We start from the raw sequence: 23,629 nt of genomic DNA, 5'->3' as shown, positions 1-23,629 counted from the left end.
TAGAATAGCTATACTGTATTATGCTTTCATTATGTGCTGGGCACTGCAATGCAGGGCATTAACTCATGAAATCTAATCTTATCCCATTGTACAGATGCGTAAACTGAGGCAGGATCATAGATTAAACAGTTTGCCAAGGTCAGGGAGTCTGAAGACAAAAGTTGTGTGTGTGTGTAGTCCTGATGCCAGGTGACTTATACGTATCTTCTCATCTTTATTTTTTTGTTATTATTTTTTGGCCATGCAGCATGCGGGATCTTAGTTCCCTGACTAGGGATCAAACTCTCACCCCCAGCAGTGGAAGCCTGTAGTTTTAACCACTGGACTGCCAATGAAGTTCCCAGTCTTCTCATCTTTTGGGGTGAATGGCATCAATGAATCACACACTCCTGTGATTAGACCTCTGTGTAATCAGCAGGCTCTCCCAATCCAGAGCTTCCTAACTAAGAGGGTGATATGGAAAAAATGCAGAAATCCTGCAGCTCAAACTCAGGAAAAACTGAGGCAGAACTAGGAAAGGAAGCCTGAGAAGGCCAGAGGGGAACTCATGCTTCCTACCCCGCCCAGGCAAAGGAGCCAAAACTCAAGCAGGCCTGGGACCACAAGAGGCCCTGGAGTTTTCCCAGCTTGACCAGGAGGTAGCTGACTTCCTCGGTGCCAGCCAACTCTCACTGTGTCCAAGGAGGCCCAGATTTAGGCTGCCTGCCCTCTCCCACTTCAGGGGCAGGACTTCCTGTTTCTGAGGCTACTTCTGTGCCTGGCTCAGCACGATAGGGCTTGGTAGCTTTCCACTGGGCTCAGCAGTGTCTAGCCTGGTGTGGGCTCGCAGCACAGGGGGTGTTTATGGCTGGGAGGAGCATCACCAGGAACTCAAAACCAGGACGCCAGTCGGCTCTCAGAGCCACAGCGCCCCCTGTCCACCCCGGAGTGCAGCAGTTATCTTCTCAAGACGGTGGAGGGTGGGGTGGTAGGAAGGTACCGCTGCTTTTTCAGAGGGGAAGGGTCCAGACAGAATGTGCCCTGGGCCACCCTCCTCGCTCTGTCCCGGGAAAGCAGGAGACAGGTTAAAAACAGAAGCGCGACCGTTTCTTTATTAAATTATACAAAAAAAGGGGAGGGGAGGGGGGCAACTGTGGGGCTCGGCCCCAACCCTGGCCCCACCCCGTCCTGGCGCTGTCTGAGAGAAAGGGATCTGAGGAAGGAGACCCAGGGATCAGGCAGGGTAGGGACGGGCAGGGCAGGATGACATGAGGCTGGGATGCAGAGGTTAGGAAGGAGAGGCTATTGAAGGAGGGAGGGGCTGGCTGTGGGAAGGGCAGGGAGAGAGGAAGGAGAGGGAAGGGGGTGACTGGGGACCAGCTGGGGAGCTCAGATGGAGCAGGTAAGGAGGTGGAAGATGGCAGTGAGGATGTAGGTGTGGCATGAGAAGGCTGGGGGGGAGAGAGGGCAGAAACTCTGGCGCGGGGCCCAGAGCAGGGAGCCAGGTGAAAAGTGGTTGCACGCGGCGCTCCCCACCCCCACCTCCGGGCCCCGAGGGGCCTCCCACCACCCCCAGCCCACTGGCAGGGGGCTCATGCCGACGCCCCATTTTCCGTCTTCTGCCGCTTGGGATCCGCTTCATCCTGTGGAGAGGGAAAGAGCTAGGGTAGCTGTCAACCAGGAGAGGGACCGCCCCCTGTCCTGCTCCAGCCCACCCCGCCCTGCATCCCTGCACCACCGGCATCTCGGTCCAAATCCAAGGGCTCCCGGCCCTGCTGCATCCCTGACAGCCCCTCAAACCCGCAACCCAGCCCAAACCTCCTCTTCAGCAGCTCTCTTCAGCGCGGGCCCTTCGTCCTCATCTTCTTCTTCTTCCTCATCTGAGGAGCCAGAAATGGGTCATTGGGGGAAGGGCTGGAAGCTCCAGCAGAGACCCCCTGTGGCGGCCCTCAGCCCTGCTTTTAGTTCTTCAAACCCACCCTGACGGTTCCCCGCCCCTCCCCACCTTCCTCGTCCCCTTCATCCTCCTCCTCGCCGTCTTCGGCAGTTTCTTCTTCTTCCTCCTCTGCGCCGTTCTCCTCCTCCTGCGGGGACCGGGAGAGGGAGGCGTCAGGCTAGCCCAGTGCCTCCACCCATCGTCCCCGCCAATGGCAAGGGGCCTGGGCGGGGCCCGGGGCAGGGCGACTTGGTGGGCGGGGTCACGGAAAGGCTGGCCTCGGGGGAACGTGGCTGGGGGCCCAGTGGGCAGGTGACCCCTGCGCACCTCCACCACTTCTTTCTTTCGCTCTTTCCGGCCTGCCTTCTCCTCCACCTTCTCTTTCTTCTCCTTCAGGTCCTACAAGAGAGAGAAAGAGGTCACCTTCCTCTGACCACACAGGATCTGCTGCCCTTAATTCCCTCCAGCTGCACTTCTCCCTCTGCAGTGAGCTTGCGTGTCAAGTTGCTCAGTCCAGTCGGACTCTTTGCGACCCCATGGACTGTTGCCCGCCAGGCTCCTCTGTCCATGGGATTCTCCAGGCAAGAATACTGGAGTTGGGTTGCCATTCCCTTCTCCCAGGGAGCTTCCCAACCCAGGGATTGAACCCAGGTCTCCCACATTGAAGATTATTTACCGTCGAGCCCACCACCAGGGAAGCCCCAGTAAGCTTAGAGGGGTGGAAAATGGAAAAGGTGGCCAGGGCGGCTCAGAGACACAGCAGAGGTCCCAAGGTCGCTGCTGCCGCAAAGGGGCTGAGACCAGACTGCTTCCCCAAGGGAGGAGGAAGAGTGATGAAGCCAGGGGAAAGGCAGTCAAGGTAATCGCCTTCCACCCCCACCAAGCTCTGCCCAGCCTCACCGGCTGAAGAGTTCAGCTCAGCAAAGCAAATCTCCCTCCATCTGCTCGCAGCCCTGACGCCCCACCCCCTCTTGAGGTCCCTCCTTCGCCTGCCCCCTCCCACTGCAGGCCCAGCTCTGCCTTTTGTCTACCTCTGGGGCCTTTTCCGGAGGACTCTCTCCTGGGCATCCCTTCCTGCTTCCCCCTCAGCTTCAAAGCCTTTGTTTCTCTCCGTCTGTGTGCCCCCCTCATCTTCAGGCTCCTACCTGGCCCAACACTACACGAATAGGGAGAGCCCCCGGGGGAATAACTCCCAGTGTCCCCTCTCACCTCTGCCCACTCCTGGCCAAGGGGGCTTCCTCCTCCTGACCACCTGGAGTGTGCGCATGGGCACAGTGTGTACCCTGGTGTGGTGTGTGCGCTGGTGTGTAGAAGGGCAGGAGTGACCATTTCTGGGGATGTAGGGGGAGTAGAGTAAGGGAAACGTGGAAGGGGAAGTCTATGGGACAGGACATGGTACAGGAAGAGACATAAGGTCTGTGTGGGTGGGATGGGAAAGCGGGTGAGAATAAGGTACCTGCCTGGAGTCCCCTCCCTCCACACACTGGTCCCTCTCTCCTCCTCAAGACCCCAGCAGGCACACCTTTGATGTCTTGTCTTGATGTGATGTGGCTGAGAGAGGTGCTCACAAGAGTCCCCACTCTCTGGGGACACCACAGCGGTTCTTCCCATTGACATTCCAGTGCTCTCTCCACCCCACCCCTTGGCAGGCACTGTGGTGCTCTGGATGATCAGATGGGATCTGGTATTGGTGTGCAACTCTATATCCGATTCCATGGGGATGGAAGTTTTCTGGGTGAGTGGATCACCCTGGGAGGGTGTGTCCTTTCTGGAGCAGGGTTGGGGGTAGGACAGAGGTTTGGTGTGGGGGTGGTTGGCCAGGCGGGTCGCTCAATTCCCTTCTCCCTTTCCGGGGCACGCAAAACACTAGCTCCTCTCACTCCAACTGCGTTTCTCCATGCCACTTTGCTGTCCTCATTTCTCTGCCAGATGGTCACTATGGCATTTCTCCTACCTGGTGGGCTTCCCCTTACAGCCTTGGCCTGGGGAGTCTTGGCTTCTCTCTGGGGGTCCCAGCACCAGATCTGCGTGGCCCTGGCCCAAGTTTCTCATGGGGCTGATGCAGTGGGGGAGAGTGAGTGAGTGCCAGGGAGGGAGGGAGTCTACCAGAGGCCAAAGTCCAAGGGGCCGGGCCCTCTCCTAACCTGTCTGGTCCGGTCCCGTCCTTCTGGTCACTGTCCTTTTATGATCCTTTTCCAGGGGGGTATGTGACCTAGGTCTTGTGCTAAGCAACTCTCTGGCCTCATTTACTCAGCACAAGCACACACACTGACACAGGCTGACACTGATTCACACTCACGGCACAGAGGGGCACCCACGCGATCTGGAGACACATGGCCTGGTGTTTGGGCATTCTGGCACACACTCTCGAGGCAGCACAAGGGCACAGTGGAGCTACTCGGCACTCACAAAGCGGCAACAGGGCCCCGGAACAGCTACGTCTCTGCATGCACACATGTAACTGACACGGGCAGTCCCACACACTCGCTGGATTTCAGACACACAAAGACACCTACTCAGTGAAGTCACATGCCACCGGAGGGCCGCTTGGCACACCTTGTCAGCTCTCACACGGAGCCCCTCTCTCCCACTGCCTCCAATCCCACTGGTTCCCCCTTTCACTTCCCCGGCCTCCGGGAGACCTCTGTGACCTCCTCAGCAGCCACCCCCGCCCAAGGTCGGGCTCCCAGCCCCCAAACCCTGGCCGAATTAATTTCCCCAAGCGACACTCAGCGGGTTCCCTAGGGAAATTAGAGGAAGGCTGGAAGAGAGGCAAGGGCGAAGGGATGGGGCCGGGGAAGGGAGCTGATGAGAGCAGGGGCGGCGCGATGCCATGCCATGCAGTGCTAAGCAGCCCCAGCTTTTTCGAAGGCTAGTGCCGGCCCTCTTGTGATATTTAGGAATTCAAGATTCTTTAAGTGTTGGGGGAGATGCTGGAGGACGGTTATGGGGACTAGGAAACCTGAAGGCCAGTGGAGGAAGGAATGGATACAGATGAAAAGAGAAAACAGAGGCAGTAGCTGTCTGAGCAGAGGATCGAGAGACGGTCGGGCCTCGAGGGGAGGGGCCTCGAGGAGCAGCCTCCCGGGAGAGCCCTGTTTACACCGGAGGCTCTCAAACCGCTTAGCAGAGGAAGGTGAGGTCAGACTGGAAGGGGTGACGGGAGACTGGGAACAGGAGAGGGACGCGGGGGAGGGGATAGGGTAGAAGAGACGCGCAAAGCTCCGACGGGCACTGGCCGGAGTGGAAGCGCGCGAGCCGGGGCCGGAGAGGGGTGGGGACCGCGCGGGGCCGGAGAGGCCGGGCCGGGAGCCGGGCGCGCGGCGATCGGAAAGCTAGAGGGCGCTGGCGCGAGCCGCGCGGAACGGGGCAGGCAGCGCCAGGCTGGGGCGCGGGGGGAGGGCGGAGTGGGGTCCACGAGGACCCCGCGTCCGGGCAGCAATGTGAGGCCGTCGGGGGCGGCCAGGGGCGCACGACTGCGCGGAGCCCGGGGGCGCGTGGGTGCCGGGCCGCAGCCGACCCCGCCCGTACCTTGGCGCTTAACTCGGCCGCTGCCTCCACGCTCTTCTCCGACATGGTGCCGGGGCCGGGGCCGGGGCTGGCGGGGAGTCGGGGTCCCGGGGCCTGGACGGAAGGGCCCTGGACGGCAGAGGCTGGCCGCGGCCGGAACCTGGCGCGGTGGCGGCGGCGGCGGCGACAGCGGCAGCGGCGGCCGCTCGGCAAGCTGGGGCTCAGGAAGAGGCGGCAGAGGCGCGCGGGGTGGGGCGGGGGTGGGTCTGGAGCGGAGACCCGCAGGGCTGCGGCCGACCGGAGGGCGGGCGGAAGGGGGGTGCGGGCGGTGGCCGGCGCGCTCAGGCCGCGGTCGCTCGGTCCTCGGCTCGCCGCCCCCGCACCCGCAGAGCTGCCGCCGACCAGCCGCGGCCGCCCCCGGGCAGAGAACCCGCTTATAAAGCGGCGCTGCCCGACGGGAGGGGCTTCCCAGGGGTGGGGCAGGCGGGAGCTGGGAGGAGAAGAGAGGGGAGGGGGATGAAAGCGGAGGTTGGAGAGGTGGGGATAGGAGGATGAAAGCGAGGGGAGGGAGCGCACGCGAGGCGGGAGGGAGCACTAGACTAGGAGGGGGAAATGGAGAGACTGTGGTCGCGGAGAATGGAGTGGGGCGCGGAGGTGGGAAGGGGTGGGGTTCCTGCGGGGAGGGACCTCCCCGAATCCCTACCCACTGCTTGCGAACGTCGAGTCTGGCTTTTGGGGGCGGACTGGAGGGATGGCCTGGATCCTGCCGACCGCCTCCCCCGCCAAAAAAAAGCCCCTGAGATTTTGCTAAGGGATGGGGTGGGGTGGGGGTGGGGGGGAAGCAGATGGAAAGGCCGGGCAGGTATTTGAGAAACCAAAAGCTGAAAGAGGAGGAAGAGGGCGGGAGCTACTTCCACTTCTCGCTGGATTTCCCCTCTCCTCCGGCATCTTCGTTCTCTGGGTGGCCTTGAGAGGGGGTGGAAGAGCAGAAAAGGCAGCCCACCCTCCGTCCTGCCCGAGGCTGACATTTGTGACCCCGGCTGGGTTCCTCCATTCCTGCTCTTGTCTGGAATCTGAGGGAAGTCAGAGGCCTTCCAATCTCCTCTCCCTTTTTTCATCTTCGACCTTTCTTATTTGCCCATCCCACCTCACTTTTCTCTGCCTGGTCCTTCCATCTCTCCTCATCCCTTCTCATCCATTTCTGTCTCACATCTCTCATCTTCTGTCGCCTCTTCTCCACTCCTCAGTTGCCCTCTTCTACCTCCCATCTCTGTTTGCCTTCCCTCTCTCTCCAGACAACACTGTTCTTGTCTTATCTGAGTCTGTCACCGGCCTTGCATCTTTAGCTCATCTTTCTCAACTCCTCTTCACGTCCTTATTTCCCACATTTTCCCTCTCTTGGTGTCTCCTTCTTCTGCTGCCATCTTCCCCAGCCTTTCTGGATTATATTAATAACTGCCTCCTCTACAGGGGTTTCCAGCCCACAACTGTTCCATGCACCCTCAGCTCCTTGCCCTCAGTCTCAGTCTCTTTGGGTCATTTTGAGAAGCTTGGAGTTTCAGGAGGGGACAGCAGCTGGGATGTGTAGCAAAGGTCGTGGGGAAGATGGATGGAATGGAAGGCTAGGGTTGGAACCAAGATATCTTTGGTGTATGTGCACTCCTGTATTTGTCCCTCAGTCATCATTTTCATTTTCTTAATAAAAAAAGACATAACCGACTCATCAGCACCATTTAGTCTTTGAGTCCATTAATACTCCCTCTTTTGGTCCTTTGGTGTCCACACCTCCCAATTTCTCTTTCTGACTCTTCTATCAGTTTCTCAGTCTCTGACTCCTCAAAAATCTTGGAGCCCCACCCAGGTTTTTCCTTGCCGAACTCTGTCCATCTTGCTCAGATCTTTCCATCTCTCGTTCTCTGTTTCTCTGACACACTCGCTGATGTCTTTAGCGATCACTGACCCTCTCCATCTCTGTTCTCTCTGGCTTCATTTACCTCCCTCTTCCCCCTCCTTTCCAACCCGCCCCCCCACCCCCCACCCCGCCCGCCCGCCCGCCCCAGTCTCCCTGTCTGGCTCCCTCCCCGTCAGTCTCTTTCCTCTCCCTCCCACCCTCCTTTCCTCTTCCCCACTTCTCCACCTCGCAGCCCCGCCTGCTGTCTCGGACACCCTGCTGGGCTCTTACCCTGTTGCCCTGGTAACCGCCCCCCACTCCGGTCACCTCCACTCCCCTCCCCCCCTCCAATCACCGCCACCAACAACCTCCGTCCACCTTCCTCCTATTTTTCCTGAGAGCCAATAGAAACCCTGTTGCCAGGTGGAATGCTCATTTGAATCAGCCAATCCAGGAGCCTCACTGCTTGCCCTGCCTTATATGGGGATTTGAGGAGGGCCACTCCCCCCACTCTAGCCCCACAGGGGGCCAACCCCTCCACTGCCCTTTCTCCCTTCCCCGGAGGGAGCCTGGGTCCCTCCCTCTCACCCTTCTATAAGGGTCTGGCCTCCCATTTCTCTAACTGGGACCACCGGGGTTAGTGTGGGCTGTGGGTTGGACTGTGGGCTGGGCCTAAGGGCCGAGGGGTGGGATCGAGGTGTGATTAGGGAAGGGGAGGCGGAGGGAGCCGGGAATTTTGCCCAGGGAGGGGTGTCTGGGAGCGGAGGCAGCTGCAGTGGAAAATTCCAGGGAGATGGAGAGACAGAGAATGGGAATCCTGCCCCAAGGCCCAAGGGAGAGCCTTGAGAATTTAAGAGTTTGGACACTAGGGTCCGCAGGGACCAAAGGAAAAAGATCTAGAAAGCAGAAGGCCTGGATCTAAGTCCTTTCCTGCTTGAGAGAAGCACCCCTTAGCCCTCGCTGCCTGGTTGGACAGCAGATCAGTCTCCCGAAGGCTTGGCTTCACGAAAGAAAAGCTAGACAGGACACTTAGGATGAATTTGGAATGAGTGGGGTGCTGAAAGCGCACGTCCTATTCCTTGGGGTTGGTCTCTGGGGCCACGAGAGTTAAATGATGCCACCTTGTCTGTTTGCGCCTTTCGCCTTTCGAGAGCACCATCTCTGAGGCCTTGCCTGTTCTAGAGTTTTTACTCTAGAGCTCAACAGAGAATTTTCCACTAGTTGAATGGGCGGAAATTCTGCTTCTTACACATTTTCTGGAGGTGGGAAAAGGGAGGCCAGGTGAGAAAAGGGGAGGCCTGAGCCCCCTGGAAACTCTGCCTTCCGACATCCTAGCAGTTCCCTCAACCACTGTGTGGAAGATGTTCAACTCCAACTATTTCCATCTCATTCTTAAGTTAATTCTTCTCTCTCTCTAGCTTCCTGGTGTGTTTTTTTTTTTTTTTTCTAGCTTGCCTATTTGTTAGTTAAAGTGCTAAGGAAGGCCTAGTTAGCTATTATTCAAGGGTGGGAGGACAGAAACCTGAAAGCTGGACCCCTCCACTCCTCACTATGCTCTTCATCTCACTCCACTCCCAATGACCTCATTTGCTATTCCTCATTTTTCCTTTGCTAAAAAAAAAAAACAAAACTTTTTTATTTCAAAACTCAAGACAGTGGGGAGTCAGAGTCAAGAGGAGACAGACTGCTAAAGAGATTTCAACCAGCCTAACTTTGGTCAAGTTTGCTTTGATGATGTTACCCACAGAAGTGTTCCTAAAGAAATCATCTTTCTTTATTCTTCCTGTTGAGCTTCTCCGGGCTCAGTAGTTGCAGCGTGTCAGATCTTAGTTCCCCCACTAGGGATCGAATCTGCATTGGAAGGCAGATTCTTAACTGCTGGACCGCTAGGGAAGTCCCAAGAAATCATCTTCATGACAACATGAAGCCACGTTTGTCAGGAACATGCCCCCTCAAGTTGTCAATGTGGGAGACCTGGGTTCAATCCCTGGGTTGGGAAGATCCCCTGGCGAAGGAAATGGCTACCTACTCCAGTATTCTGGTCTGGAGAATTCCTTGGACTGTATAGTCCATGGGGTCGCAAAGAGTTAGACACGACTGAGTGACTTTCACTTTTGCTCTTGCTTGCTTCCTCTTTGTGATGAGCCCCTGTGCTCTGCGATGGAGACACAAAGCTGAATGGAAAAGATCTGGTCCCTCCGTGCCCTCCAGGAAGAGATGGGAGAGGTCATTCAAAGTACAAACCTGAAAAAGGACAGGTGTCCAGCACTGTCTTGCGCCGGATAGCACCCCGTCCCATGTCCAGGGGTGCTCCTTTTCTGGGGTACCTCCCTGATCTCTCTGGATTCTAGACCTCTTGTTCCCAACTCCAGACTGCCTTCCTCACTCCCCAACCCTTACTGATGTCTCCTTCTCCTGAGAAGGGTGTCTGGCACAAGGCTAGGCACCAAGGAGCAAAAGTTCAGTACATCCTTGAGTTGTACAACCCTGACACCGCATCTTCGATTCTGCCTCAAAGCGCTCTCAGCTTTCCTTCCTTGAGCAGCTGTGGAAGCACAGGGCATGCATCAGGGTATGGGCTGGCCTGTCTCTGACTTGGGGTCTTCTCAGCAACTACTGGTGTCCTGGTGGTCAGTCTGTCTTTTACGATATCGGCCTCACAATAAAAATTTCTATGGCTTTCCTACTTCCTCATGAGTTTTCTTTCTAGCAAAAATCATTGGTTTTGGACTTCCCTGGTGGTCCAGTGGTTAAGAATCTGCCTGCCAATGCAGGGTACGGGTTCGATCCCTGGTCGGGAAGATTCCACGTGCCTCGGGGCCACTAAGCCCATGTGCCACAAATACTGAGCCCATGCACCTAAGAGCCCATGCTCTGCAACAAGAGAAGCCTGAGCACTGCAACTAGAGATTAGCCCCTGCTCACTGCAACTGGAGAAAGCCCTTGTGCAGCAACAGAGACCCAGCACAACCAAAAATGAATAAAGTTTTTAAAAAACTTTAAAAAAATCATGGGTTTTATCATCATAGCTCTCCTCTAGATTCTTCGATTGGCTTTTCTTATTCTCTGTGCATCCTTCATGACCTCCTTCACTTTTACACTTAAGAGTTTGCTGTTGCCCAATTCCTCGCTCCCCTCCTTTCAGTTTCTCCCCTTTATGTGTGCTTTTCTTTCTTTTTTTTTTTCTTTCAGTTTTACTGAGATATAATTGACATCTGGCACTGTTTGTTTACAGTGTACAGCATAATGATTTGACTTTATATATATCGTGAAATGATACCCACAATAATTTTAGTGAACATGCGTACATGTGTGCTAAGTTCATTCAGTTGTGTCCGACTCTTTTGCAACCCTATGGACTGTGGCCCGCCAGATTCCTCTGTCCATGGGATTCTGCAGGCAGGAATACTAGAGTGGTTGCCATGCTGTCCTCCAGAGGATCTTCCTGACCCAGGGATTGAACTCGTGTCTCATATGTCTCCTGCTTTGGCAAGCAGGTTCTTTACCACCTGGGAAGGGCCAAGTTTAGTGAATAGTGAATATCCATCATCAAATCCAGATACAAAATTAATGAATTAGAAAAGTTTTTTTTCATTGTGGTAAGAACTCTTACGTGTATAGCATACAACACTGCTAATTATATTTATCACGTATGTTACATCCTCATATTTACCTTATAACTGGAAGCTTATACCTTTTGACTGCCTTCATCCAATTTTCCCTTCTTCTTTTCCAAAAGCCTTCACAGGCCTTCAAAAAAGTCCAGAAGAAGGTAGTATTTATAAATGCTTTCTGACTCTGTCCAGTAAAATTTTCTACAGTGATGGGACTGTTCTATATCTATAGTTTCCAATACAGTGGCCACGAGCCATGTGTGGTTACTGAAGACTTGAAATGTGGCTACTGCAACTGAAGAACTGCATTTTTTTTTACTTTAATTTTCATTAAATGTATTATGTATTTAAAATAAGTCTGACTCTTTTTTTTCCTTTTTTCCAGCTGTGCTAATTGACTTGTAGGATTTTAGTTCCCTGACTAGGGGTTGAACCCAGGCCACAGCAGTGACATTGCTGAGTTTTAACCACTGGACTGCCAGGGAATTCCCAATTTTAATTAAATTTAAATACTACCTGTGCCTAGTGGCTACCATATGGTGCAGCACCACTTCAGACCTTGGTCCTAAACCTCCTTTTCTTTTTCTGCCTCTTTTTCCATCTCCATCCCAGTGTTCGGTAGGTAGAAAAGTCAAGAGCAACTCTGGCTGCCGTGTTGGAGGGTCACGTGGGCCACTCTTGTCATGTACTTTACCACAGATGCATGTTTGCTCAGAATTTCCACATTTTCACAGACGAAATAGACTATGTGGCTGACCCAGAGGAGAGGAAAGTGAAATTGAAAAGGCTAGGGGATGGAGAAGGAAATGACAACCCACTTCAATATTTTTGCCTAGGAAATGCCACGGACAGAGGAGCCTGGGGGGCTACAGCCCATGGGGTCGCAGGAGTCAGATACGACTGAGCCACCACCACCACTGGGGGTGGATGTCTGGCACCACGGTTCCATCTGCTGTGGTTCCCACTTTGAAGATGTTTCCAACAGCTCCTTGTTTTGTGCACTTCCATCCTCTAAAACTAAGTGGAATTAATATTAAATGTGTAAACATTGTAAGTATTCAATAAACCACTTTTTTTTTTTACCAAATCCCCATCTTTTAATGGTTGATACCTCGAGTTTTGAAACAAAACTGTTATATTTGTTTCCATTATATTTAAAATATTCAGAAGTAAACTAAATTATCATGAAAAAAATAGAAAAGGCTAGGGGACTCGGACCAGGAGTGACAGCTAGAGGCTTATTTTGCCCAGCAGGTAAAAGGCCGAGAGAGGACTTCACAACCGGGAGGAGGCGATTGCCGGGTCAACTGATCCCTTCCAGGTGGCTCAGATCTCAGGGGAATGAACATACTTTTCCTCAAAGAGCCTAAGTAACTGAGAAATTAGGAGATGATCTGGTCATGCACACATGCTGAGTCTCTTCATTTGTGTACGACTCTGTGTGACGCTATGGACTTTAGCCCACCAGGCTCCTCTGTCTATGGGATTCTTCAGGCAAGAACACTGGAGGAGGCTGCCATGCCCTCTTCCAGGGGATCTTCCCAACCCTGGTACTGAAACCATGTTTCAGGTCTCTGCATTGGCAGGCAGGTTCTTTACCACTAGTGTGCACCTGGGAAACCCCAGAGCTTGGATCTCGGGGGTCCTGCCTTCAGTCTCCCTAAGTGACTCCATCATGCATCTCCAGTGGCTTAAGTCCCACTGCCAGCACAGACCTCCAACCCTGATGACTCTCAAGGACTTCTCTGGCAGTCCAGTGGTTAAGACTCCCCCTTCCAATCTAGAGGGTGCAGGTTTGATCCCTGGTCATTCCTGTTCGGGGAACCAAGATCCCACATACTGAAGGGTACAGCCAAAAATTAAAATAAGTAAATTAAAAAACCATTGAAAACAACAACAACAAAAACCCTGATGACTCTCAAATTCACACCTCCAGTGCCTGCTTCACTCCTGAGCACAAATCATGACTCCAATTCTCTTCTGTCTTCTCTCCCTGGATCCTCCACAGTGCCTCAACCCCACACCTTCCAACTGCAGTTCCTTCGTTTTTCTATTTCAGTTAAAGGTCCTGTTCTCCACCCATTCATTCATGCCAAATGGTCATCTGAGACATGGCTTCTTCTTTCCATCCCTAGATTCCTCACATTTCACTTTCTAAAGATTCCTTGAGCTTCTTCTCTTCTCTCCAAGCCCAGTCTTGCCCCTGCTCCAGAGGTCAACATCACTCACTTGACTTTAAGCTTAATTCATTTGGGTTTTCAGTCATGATTTAAGAATTTTTGGATCTTCACACCTAACTCGGTATATGGTGTATTGTAGCTCAGAAATGTTTGCTGAAATGTATAAACTGCCTTTCTACCCAAAATACAAATAGACTGTTGTCATCTCCCTCCATAAAACCTCCTGATAGCTTCCCCAGGCCAATGATAAAGTCCAGAAGTAAATATGGCTCTTCAAGATCTGGTCCCTTTTAACCTCTGTAGCCTTGGCTCTCACCAAGTTTCCCTCAAAAGTTTTGCTTTGGCATTTTTTTTTAACTCTTCATAGCTCCTCCCCAATGGAGCCTACCTCTGTGCCTTTGCTTTTTTCTTTTTAAAATTTATTTTATTTTTTTGGCCACACTGCACAGCATGTGGGGTCTTAGTTCCCCAACCAGAGGTGGAACCCATGCCCCCTGCATTGAACCATGAAGTCTTAACCACTGGACGGCCAGAGGAGTCCCAGTGCCTTTGCTTTGATCTTACCTTCAACCTAAAATGGTCTCCTGGGGACTTCCTGGCAGACCAGTGGTTAAGGCCCCATGCTTCCAATGCAGTGGGTGTGGTTTTGATCCGTGGTCTTGGAACTAAGGTCCCATATGAAGATGGGGTGGCTCCCCCCAAAAAATTAGAATACTCTCCTGGCTGCCCTGCCCCAGTTCCCAAGCCACCCTCTCCCTTTTCTCAACCACCTTTCCCCTTTGAATATACATCTTTATCTTTCTATGACAGCTTTCATCCCTGGATTATCATTGACTCCATGTTGGTCACCTCACTGGGGCTGTGAACCCTGCTGAGCAGAGACCATGTCTTATTTGTCTTTCATCCCCAGCACCTTGCACTGTGCCTGGCACATAGTAGGAGCCCCATAAATGTTTATTGACAGGAACTACCACCCAGGCTTCCCATGTGGCTCAGCCGGTAAAGAATCTGCCTGCAATGTGGGAGACCCTGGGTTTTGATCTGTGGGTAGGGAAGATCCCCTGGAGAAGGGAAAGGCTACCAACTCCAGTATTCTGGCCTGGAGAATCCCATGGACTATCCATTGGGTCGCAAAGAGTTGGACACAACTGAGTGACTTTAACTTTCACCACACAGGTAGCACAAACTTCAATCCTTAAAGCCCACATTAATCATTAGTTACATGGCCTCCTTAGGGATGGCTCCTTGAAATGATCAAGGGACAACAGGAAGTTCTTAAGACTTAAAACTCCAGTGCTCATGCCAACCGTTAATATTAGCATATCTACCCGAGGTGATCCAACATCTCATATCTGATAGTCGAACTAGCCTCGGGATTCCTGGATTCCTGTCACCCTCCTCCGCTTCAGGTGGCTCAACTCTAAAGAGAAGACTGTGGGACTTCCCTAGTGGTCCAGTGGTTAAGACCCTGTGATTCCAAAGCAAGGGGGTGTAGGTTTGATCCCTCATCGGGGAACGAAGATGCCACATGCCCTGGCTGTAAAATAAAATACATAGATTAAAAAAATAATAGTAAAGAGAAGACTGTCCACTCAGTTACCCTGTGTAGCCACTTGGTCAGGATCACAATTTCAGCCAGACGTAATTTCCATATGTTCTCAAGTCTGTCCTGATACAGAATGGTCATTTATTTCTCATTCAGATTGCCCAGATCAAAACAAAAACCCGGAGTCACTTAAAAATTTTGTTTATTTTTATTTTATTTATTTTTGGCTATGCCTCATGGCTTGTAGGGAATCTTAGTTCTCCAGCCAGGGATTGAACCTGGGATCACAGTAGTGAAAGCTCTGAATTCTAACCGCTGGAAAGTAAAAAATGAAAGTGTTAGTTGTTCAGTTGTGTCTGACTTTTTGTGACCCCATGGACTGTATCCCGCCAGGTTCCTCTGTCCTTGGGATTCTCCAGGCAAGAATACTGAAGTGGGTTGCTATGCTCTCCTCCAAGGAATCTTCCCAACCCAGGGATTGAACCCATGTCTCTTATGTTGCCTGCATTGGGAGGCGAGTTCTTTACCACTATCGCCACCTGGGAAGCCTCACACAGTAGGTATTCAATAAATATTTGTTAAGTGGACATGGATATAAAACAAACTGAAAAGATGGACTTAAAAAACTGTTCATAAGCCATTTTTCAATCTCATTCTGATCTGGTGTCCACTATACAACTCACTCTCTCTTCCTGGGGCAACTTAATGCTCAATGTCAGGATTTATCTCCCTCTTCCAATACACATACACACATACACTCAGTCACACCCATCCATGTTAGCTCAAGTTGGAATCCAGTGTCCCGTAAGTCCACCATCACCCCATCCTCACTCTGCTCCAGAAGCCAGCTGCCCTGGGATTGTTCCAGATGCCAGACCTCACATCTGACAAGGGCACTTTTCTGACCTAGATCTCCCCTCTGAGTTTCCCTAGCGGCTTAAATGGTAAAGATTCCATCTGCGGGAGACCTGGGTTCGGGTTGGGAAGATCCCCTGGAGAAGGAGATGGCAACCCATTCCAGTATTAGTGCCTGGAGAATCCCACGGACAGAGGAGCCTGGTGGGCTACAGCCCGTGGGGTCACAATGAGTCTGACATGACTGAGCAACTAACACTTTCTTTCCCTTCTCAAGGACATCCCGACTTTGGCTTCATCACATAAAGCAGTGAGGAGAAACTGTTTCTCTTCCTCCCAACAATGGTTATCCCCTTCGAGTTCAGCCTCACCCAGGACTGGGCCCACCCTCCCTCCTACATTTTATCATCTACAAGAAACTCTGATGACTGAGGAATTTCTGTTCATCAGAGTTTACGGGACAGAGACATATTTAAGAAAGGAAGGAAGGAGGGATGAAGGGAAGGAGGGAAAGAAGGAAGAAAGGAAGAGAAGGCAGTGAGTGGGGGAGGGAAGGGAAAGAATAGGAAGGTGACAGAGAAGGAAAACAGATACAAACTCTGTCTGGACAGAAAGGTTGCTTGTAAAATTACATTCCTTCAATTCCTGGAGTGGATGGCTGCCTATATAGTCCATTGCTGAGCATGCTGAGAATGAACTCTTGCATCTCCTCCTTCATCCCCACCTCTTCAAAGCTCTCTTTTTAACCTGAGAGAAAGCCTAGGTTTAGAGCTTTGTGTCATAGATGGATGCTAAACTGTCATTTGTAATTATTCTTAGGGGAGGTGATTGATTAAAAATCATGCAAAAGTAAAAATGACTGATATCAGGGTTGTTTTTTTTTTTTTTTTTGTGCCTTGTGGCATACTGGATCCTTAGTTCCCTGACCAGGGATGGGACCCATGGCCACTGGAGTGAAAACAATCTTAACCACTGGATGGCTAGTGAAGTCCCCAGTATCAGATTCTTAAGTCTTGGAAGGAAGAAGAAAAAGAGCTCTATTAGGCACCTTCCCCAATGGCTCAGTGGAAAAGAATCTGTCTGCAGTACATGAGCGGAGAAGGCAATGGCAACCTACTCCAGTACTCTTGGCTAGAAAATCCCATGGACAGAGGGGCCTGGTGGGTTGTAGTCCATGGGGTCGCTAGCAGTCGGACACAACTGAGCAGCCTCACTTTCACTTTTCACTTGCATGCATTGGAGAAGGAAACAGCCACCCACTCCAGTGTTCTTGCCTGGAGAATCCCAGGGACGGGGGAGCCTAGTGGGCTGCAGTCTATGGGGTCGCACAGAGTCGGACACAACTGAAGCGACTTAGCAGCAGCAGCAGCAGTACATGAGACACTGGAGACACAGATTCAATCCCTGGGTCAGGAAGATCCCCTGGAGGAGGAAATGGCAACCCACTCCAGTATTCTTGCCTGAAAAATCCCATGGATGGAGGAGCCTGGCGGGCTACAGTCTATGGGGTTGCAAAGAGTTGGACATGACTTGGTGACTAAACAACACGGAACACCAAGCAATGGAAGACGGAAGGAGAAGGCTAGACTAGCTGCATCTCCTATCCAACTCTGGGTAGGTTGGACATGATGAAACCGGGACGGAGATGCTAGAAGGTGAGGCCCACACTTCACTAAGTTTTGGCTGCCGAACTCTCACAGGGACAACTCTTAACCACTTGTCACAATGCTTTTGTTTGGAGGCAAGAGGAAAGGGGCACTGGCATGGTGGGCTGTTCAGAGATAGATCATTTGGAAGACAAAAGCTCTTACTAAGTTTATTCCCCAGAAATATCAATGGAAAACACATTTTCTTTTATTCTATCTTTGGCTTTGCCAGTCTGCCAGCTTCTAATTTCTCTGTCTCTGTTCCCCTCTGTTGCCACTATTTTGTTTTTCCCTCTCTAATAATAATCAAGTCCAAAGAAACCTGAGAAGCCCCATTCGTACCACTTTTTCCTGAGTCACCAGGGAGCAACCCCTCTTCCTCTCCAGGCAAGTGCTGGAGATGGGAACAAGTCTCTCTGGCTGTCAGGCCCACAGAGCACGAACGTGGCTAGCGGCCAGTGTAAAGAACTAGGCGAACTGGCGTCCGGATGAGTCCAGTCTAAAGTCCAGCCCGGACAGCCCAAATCCCTGGACATCCAGGGGGAGGGCCCTTCTCTCCAGTTGGGCCGGATTTTGTGCAACACATTTAGTATGTCAAAGTGTCAGCTTTTGGCCTTCGAGTCAGCTCTCCTGGGCCTGTTCGCAACTCCGCCCCTCGGTGAGTTTGGTGAACCGGGAGCTCTCTTCTCCCTCGACCTACCTAGCAACCTGCCTGACTAGAGACAAGAAAGATCAGTGCGGACTGGGAGCTCTTGAGGATACTCAGAGAAAAGAAAGGGGAGGTTGGCATTCAATGAAAAGATTTCAGAACTCTCTCCCCAGTCTGACTCCTCACAGCAGGGTAACTGGGGGCGGCGGGGGTGCGGGGGGTGGTCTCTAGAGCCCCGCCAACGCCAGTTCCCCAGGGGCTGCAGTTCCAGCCCGGCCGAAGGGCGCCATCTGGCGGCCAGATCCCTAGCCTGGATCCTCCGTGCCCCAGCCCGAGTTCTCGAAGCTAGAAGAAGACCTGGGCAGCACTGTCACCTCCTCCCGCTACGTCACTCCGAGGACGCCGCCCCGGCCTGGAACGCGCCTCCTCCCGAGGGGACTGGCACCAGCGCCTCCCCCGCAGAATTGCCGTCCTTCCTCCCGCTCGGGATGAATGCTTCCCCGGTAGAAATCTGCTGAAAGCTCTCCCCAGGGATCCGCCCCACCTCGTCACCCACTGAGAGCCTGCCCTATCCGGGGGAATCTGCCCCGTCCTCTTCCCCTCCCGGCGATGGACTCCGCTGCTCCTTCCCCCGCACCCTGACAGGGAGCCTCCTCGGGGCCACAGAACCCACGTCCAGGTTACTAACGAGGCCTCCGCTCCCCGAGTCCCAGAGGACCCCGAGGCCCCCAGCAGCTAGGCCTGGGAGCCGGCCCCGCGTGCGCCCCACGCCCGCCGGTGGGCGGAGCTCCGCAGGCCCGGCCTGGGGTGGGCTGTCCCATCGTGACGTCACTTCCGTCCGGGCCTGGCTGGGGTTTGGGCTCCGTGGGCCGACGGGCGGGGGGTGCACGGAGGTGGCAGCTGTGAGAGGAGGCGGTGCGGGAGGCCGAGGAGCTCACGCCCGGACCAGTCCAGCGTCCCGGGCCGCTAGCCCCGATCCTGCCGCGCACGAGAGGCGAGACCGGCCGGATGGGCCGCTGAGCCCGGACCGGGGACCGGTGAGGCTATAGCGGAGCGGGCAGCTGGTTCGGGGCGGGAGCGGCCCGCCGGGCTGCAGGGTCCCCGGGAGCCTGGGATGCGGGGAGGGGAGCGGGTCAAGCCTGCCTCTCCTGCTCACCCGGCAGGAAAGCAGGGTGAGGGGTGAGGGGGCCAGGCGCCAGGCTCGGCGGGGACGATGAGGCCCACCCGGGGGAGGTCTGGCGGCGGCCGGGGTATGAAGGGGGAGCGGAGTGTTTGGGGTCATTTATGGGGCGGGGGTGGGGGGCGGCACTTGAGATTCGCATCCGGAAAGGTGGCGTCGGGGTTGGGGGAGTGTGCCTTTGGCGGTGGCTTTGGGAAGAGGATGGCTCTGAGTGGGGGAGGCAGAAAACAGGCTCGGGAAAATTTTCCATGGTCCCCCTTCGGAGAGAGGGTTAAGAGCTCTGCTCTCCCTAGAGGCTGATGTTGAACACCTGGAGAAGGGTCTCCCTGGAGTTTGGGGGCCAGTTACAGTGTTTGGAAGGGACCACGCTCTGAGAGTCTCTGCCCTGAGCGGGTGTGCAAAAAGCCTGGCCGCTTCCAACCTTTGAGCCTCCACATTTTCACAGTGTGGAGCTCCCTGGAGCTGAAATCAGGATGTTTCGCTTCATGAGGGACGTGGAGCCCGAGGACCCCATGTTCCTGATGTGAGTATCCCCTCCCACTCTTGCTCCAGAGCATACATCCCTCCACTTCAGTCTCTGAGTAGTTGAGACAGACACCTGGGCTCCTATTGCGGGCTCAGATCACACCTGGGTGGCCACTCTAAGCTCCAGCTTAGTCTTGGAGGGGATGTCTGTGCCGCTGGTTCCCTATGGCTCTTTTCTTTCGGGGGAGGGGGAGCGGGAGGTGCTGACCGCTGCCCCTTCTGCCATCTGCTCTGTACTCTCCCTGCACAGGGACCCCTTTGCCATTCACCGTCAGCACATGAACCGGATGTTGTCAGGGGGGTTTGGATATAGCCCCTTCCTCAGCATCACAGATGGCAATCTGCCAGGGACCCGGCCTGCCAGCCGCAGGATGCAGGTAATGGTGCTGCCACAGACCTGAGACTCGAGGAAAGGTGGGAGGGTGGTTAATGCAGTGCTTCATTTTTCTTGCATGCTGGCTGACTTAGCAAGTGGCATGCCTTCTAGGAGTGGGGAAAGGGGTGTGGAAGACAGGCTTTGTGATGCTCCTTTGAGAGGAGGATGGAAAAAAGCAAGGGAGGCCATGGGCTTGGTTTGGGAGGGTGAGGTCGCATGTGGCCTCTGATTTCTATTCCTGACATGTTCCTGTAGGCTGGGGCTGTCTCCCCTTTTGGAATGCTGGGAATGGTAAGTCTTCATCTCCCTGCATCCTTCCATCTCAAACATGCTCTGTAACCCTTAGATATTAGTTCCAAATTTGTCTCTCTGAAATATAGGCTAATGGGTAACCCTAGAGTCTTCATGTGCTCACAGATCTCCGGGCCTGCTGTGTGCTGAATCCTGTGAGCTGATGAAGCTAACTTACTGACTCCTGTGCTTCTAGGAGTCATGCCCATTAGGGAGATATAATTGCCTGGCAAAATGTCTTCCTTTGAGGAGGGAGGTGCTGTTGGAGGGCCAACTAGAGATGATGTGTAGGAGATTTTTCTACAGCTTCAGAAACAACCCCTTTATAGGTTAGACTCCAGTAACACAGACTTGCTTCTTAAAAGTAGGAGGAAATAGGTCAGGCAGGCAGGAAAAAGACGGGATCCTAGTAGCCACAGAGCCTGAGGAGGAGGGCAGGGTGGGTGGGAAGAGAAGCGTTGAGAGAGGCACACTTGTTCTGCTCCTGCTCACGAGGAATGAGGAGGAGCCGCTGCCAGATGTGAAGGAAGGGGAGAGAGGGACCGTGTAGCCAGGTAGCCTATGGGAGCCTGAATTCGGCAACCTGACTCGGTTTCCTTTCTGCTCCAGTCAGGCGGCTTCATGGACATGTTTGGGATGATGAACGACATGATCGGCAACATGGTGAGGGTCTTGTGTCCCACCTCCCCTGGCAAGTCCCTGGAGGTGGGAGTGGGGAAGGCTGTCCTCACAGAGGCCTGCAGGCTGGATAAGACGGCCAGACCCGGAGAGCGCAGGGGTCCTGAGTGGGAAGCAGCGGCGGGCATCTCATGAAATGGGCAGTTAAGGCTCGGTCTCTCCAGGTCTGCCTGGCTTATTGTTGGACTCAGAGGGATTGGGGGGGTGATGGTGAGTCCTCACGTTTGCTTCGGGGCTGCAGGGAGGGATCCCTGCTCCAGAAGCCAGGCCCTGCCCACTCAGCCTTGCGATTCCCTTCCCTCCCCAGGAGCACATGACAGCCGGAGGCAATTGCCAGACCTTCTCCTCCTCCACTGTCATCTCCTACTCCAACACTGGCGATGGAGCCCCCAAGGTCTACCAAGAGACGTCAGAGATGCGCTCGGCCCCAGGCGGGGTGAGTTGGAGGGCTCATCCTATCCCAGGGAGGCACGGTCAGGTGGCCTGGCTGGCTCTTTTCAAGAGGAGGTCTCGGGTGGTGTTTCCCGGCTGGCGAAGCCAGGTTTGAAAGGATCAACTGAGCGTGTGGCTCTCTGCCTCCCTCAGATCCGGGAGACCCGGCGGACCGTGCGCGACTCCGACAGCGGGCTGGAGCAGATGTCCATTGGGCATCACATCCGGGACCGGGCTCACATCCTCCAGCGCTCCCGAAACCACCGCACGGGGGACCAGGAGGAGCGACAGGACTATATCAACCTGGACGAGAGTAAGCCCCCTTCCAGCTCCAGCCTGCCGGCTTCCTGCCACCAGCCCCTAGCCCCCTTCTCGTGAGCTGAGAAATGGCAGCTTTTTCTCCCTGCTTCGATCCCTAGGTCAGGAAGATCCCCTGGAGAAGGAAATGGCAACCCACTCCAGTATTCTTGCCTGGAAAATCCCATGGACAGAGGAGCCTGGTGGGCTACAGTCCATGGGGTTGCAAAGAGTCAGTCACGACTGAGCCCTCACGCATGCTCCCTAGCTCTGTACGTGTTTCTTGGGCAACATTATGGATGAGCTCCATGTTCTTCACTTACTCGGGGCCTCTTTGTCAGCTTAGGGATAAGTCAGTACAGGAGATGGCCTCACCGGGGAGGGCAAACTCTTGTCACCTAAGTCAGATATTGATAGTAATCTACCCTATTCCATCAGTGTATTCCTTTCTCATCTTTATTTCTTTCAAATCAGCCAACATTTATTAAATACGGTGTGTATGGGATTATGCTCCTTAACTAAGTATCTATTCCTGATTTCCTGCTCGTGGCTTTGGGAAACCATGATGAATCCAACTTCCCTTCTCCCCTCCCCCCATCTCCCTGCCCCAAGGCCTTTCAGCCTTGGGTTTTGGTCTCAGACCCTGTGGCTCAAGCCTGCATCGGGCACGGGTCTGCCTGGGAAGTGGGGTGGTACTCAGGTGCCCTGTGTGGTCTCCATGTCCTCTTCAGGTGAGGCCGCGGCGTTTGATGACGAGTGGCGGAGAGAGACTTCCCGATTCCGGCAGCAGCGCCCTCTGGAATTTCGGAGGCATGAGGCTTCTGGGGGTGGAGGACGAAGGGCTGAGGGGCCTCCCCGCCTGGCTATACAGGGACCTGAGGACTCCCCATCCCGACAGTCGCGCCGCTACGACTGGTGAGGGCCCTGGGCCCTCGGCCTGTCTTGTATCTCTTGTAAGTACCAGGGGGTGGGCAGGGACAGGAGGGGGTGAGGCGTGTAATGTGAGCGTCACTCAGCCTTGAGGCAGAAGCAGCCTAGGTACCCAGCAACCACCACCTTGGATGGTAGAAGAGGTTGGTTTTTTTGGGTTTGTTTTTTTTTTTTTGTATTTATTTAAAAATTTTTAAAATTTTGGCTGTTATCAAGTTTTAGTTGTAGCATGTGGGATCTAATTCCCTGACCAGAGATCAAACCCAGGTCCCCTGCGTTGGGAGCGCAGAGCCTTAGCCACTGAACCACCAGGGAAGTCCCTTAATGTTTATTTATTTTGGCTGCACCAGGTCTTAGGTTGAGGCCTGTGGGATCTAGTTCCCCAACCAGGGATGACACCCGGGCCCCCCTGCATTGGGAACACAGAATCCTAGCCACTGGACCACCAGGGAAGCCCCAAGTAGAAGTTCTAATTGGTGCAGAAAGACAGAACTCCTGGCTTCTGTGTCTTGTCTTCCTTTTAATTTGTGTGTTTCTGTTTCCCATCCCAGGTACAAGCTGAGAGGCTGAGACGTCATCCCCTGAGATAACTTTTCCTCTTCAACTCCCACTCCCAATTTAATATTAAATTAACAGGCAAGCTGGCCCCAGCCCCTCCCTGGGGGTCTCAGGGAGAACCTTTCACTGCCCCTTTTCCTTTCCTTCTTTAACCTCTTTACCAGGATGACTTGATTTTTCACTTTGCTACTCCATCTCTGAATCTCCCTCCCTTCCTTGTTCTACTCCTGCCATGCATTGAAGGGGCTTTGAGGGTGAGCTCTGGGTTTAGGGGCCCCAGCGACCCTGGCTCTCTGCCCACCTCCTCCTTGGATCCCCTACTGTAGGGGCCACAGCCCTCGTCCAGGGCTGTGTGTGGAGGGAGAGGACCTGTCCCCAGCCCTTTCTCCCTTCCAACCCGCTTCACATCACAAAGGTCTTCCCCATACCCTCTCTGCCTTTATTTTTTGATTTGTGCAACCTGTAACTAGGTGTTTATGAAATAAAGGAGAATGGAAAAAACACCAAGTAGGCATCTGGCTTTACTATTTTTTTCTTTTAATGTATTTTATTGAAG

The 23,629-nt window shown here is 53.7% G+C and overlaps 2 protein-coding genes across 2 annotated transcripts; one reads left to right on the top strand and one right to left on the bottom strand.

The window, feature by feature from the left end:
* Positions 1-1,064: 1,064 nt before the first annotated feature.
* PTMS (parathymosin) lies at positions 1,065-19,423 on the bottom strand. Its single transcript, XM_070370162.1, has 8 exons — positions 19,408-19,423; positions 18,480-18,706; positions 17,993-18,151; positions 5,447-6,019; positions 2,243-2,314; positions 1,985-2,063; positions 1,798-1,859; positions 1,065-1,622 (listed from the first exon to the last, which is right to left on the bottom strand). The coding sequence occupies exons 1-8, from the start codon at positions 19,421-19,423 to the stop codon at positions 1,572-1,574; spliced, it is 1,239 nt and encodes a 412-aa protein (XP_070226263.1). The 3' UTR covers positions 1,065-1,571.
* MLF2 (myeloid leukemia factor 2) lies at positions 18,301-23,580 on the top strand. The gene is made up of 9 exons (XM_005907478.3): positions 18,301-18,843; positions 19,432-19,509; positions 19,762-19,888; positions 20,143-20,178; positions 20,788-20,841; positions 21,164-21,292; positions 21,442-21,601; positions 22,317-22,538; positions 23,067-23,580. The coding sequence occupies exons 2-8, from the start codon at positions 19,460-19,462 to the stop codon at positions 22,502-22,504; spliced, it is 744 nt and encodes a 247-aa protein (XP_005907540.1). The 5' UTR covers positions 18,301-18,843; positions 19,432-19,459; the 3' UTR covers positions 22,505-22,538; positions 23,067-23,580.
* Positions 23,581-23,629: the final 49 nt, after the last annotated feature.

The sequence above is a fragment of the Bos mutus genome, chromosome 5, assembly GCF_027580195.1.
Source record: "Bos mutus isolate GX-2022 chromosome 5, NWIPB_WYAK_1.1, whole genome shotgun sequence".
NCBI lineage: Eukaryota > Metazoa > Chordata > Mammalia > Artiodactyla > Bovidae > Bos > Bos mutus.
The sequence above is the reverse complement of the archived record's forward strand: the minus strand, read 5'-3'. Positions and strand labels throughout refer to the sequence as shown.

Coding starts and splice junctions, on each gene's coding strand:
- MLF2 (XM_005907478.3), top strand. CDS start 19,460: ATGTTTCGCTTCATGAGGGACGTGGAGCCCGAGGACCCCATGTTCCTG. Junction 19,510..19,761: donor GAGGACCCCATGTTCCTGAT/GTGAGTATCCCC, acceptor CTCCCTGCACAG/GGACCCCTTTGCCATTCACC. Junction 20,842..21,163: donor ACGACATGATCGGCAACATG/GTGAGGGTCTTG, acceptor TTCCCTCCCCAG/GAGCACATGACAGCCGGAGG.
- PTMS (XM_070370162.1), bottom strand. Junction 18,152..18,479: donor GCCTCGTTAGTAACCTGGAC/GTGGGTTCTGTG, acceptor GTCTTCTTCTAG/CTTCGAGAACTCGGGCTGGG. Junction 2,315..5,446: donor CGGCCGAGTTAAGCGCCAAG/GTACGGGCGGGG, acceptor TCTCTCTTGTAG/GACCTGAAGGAGAAGAAAGA.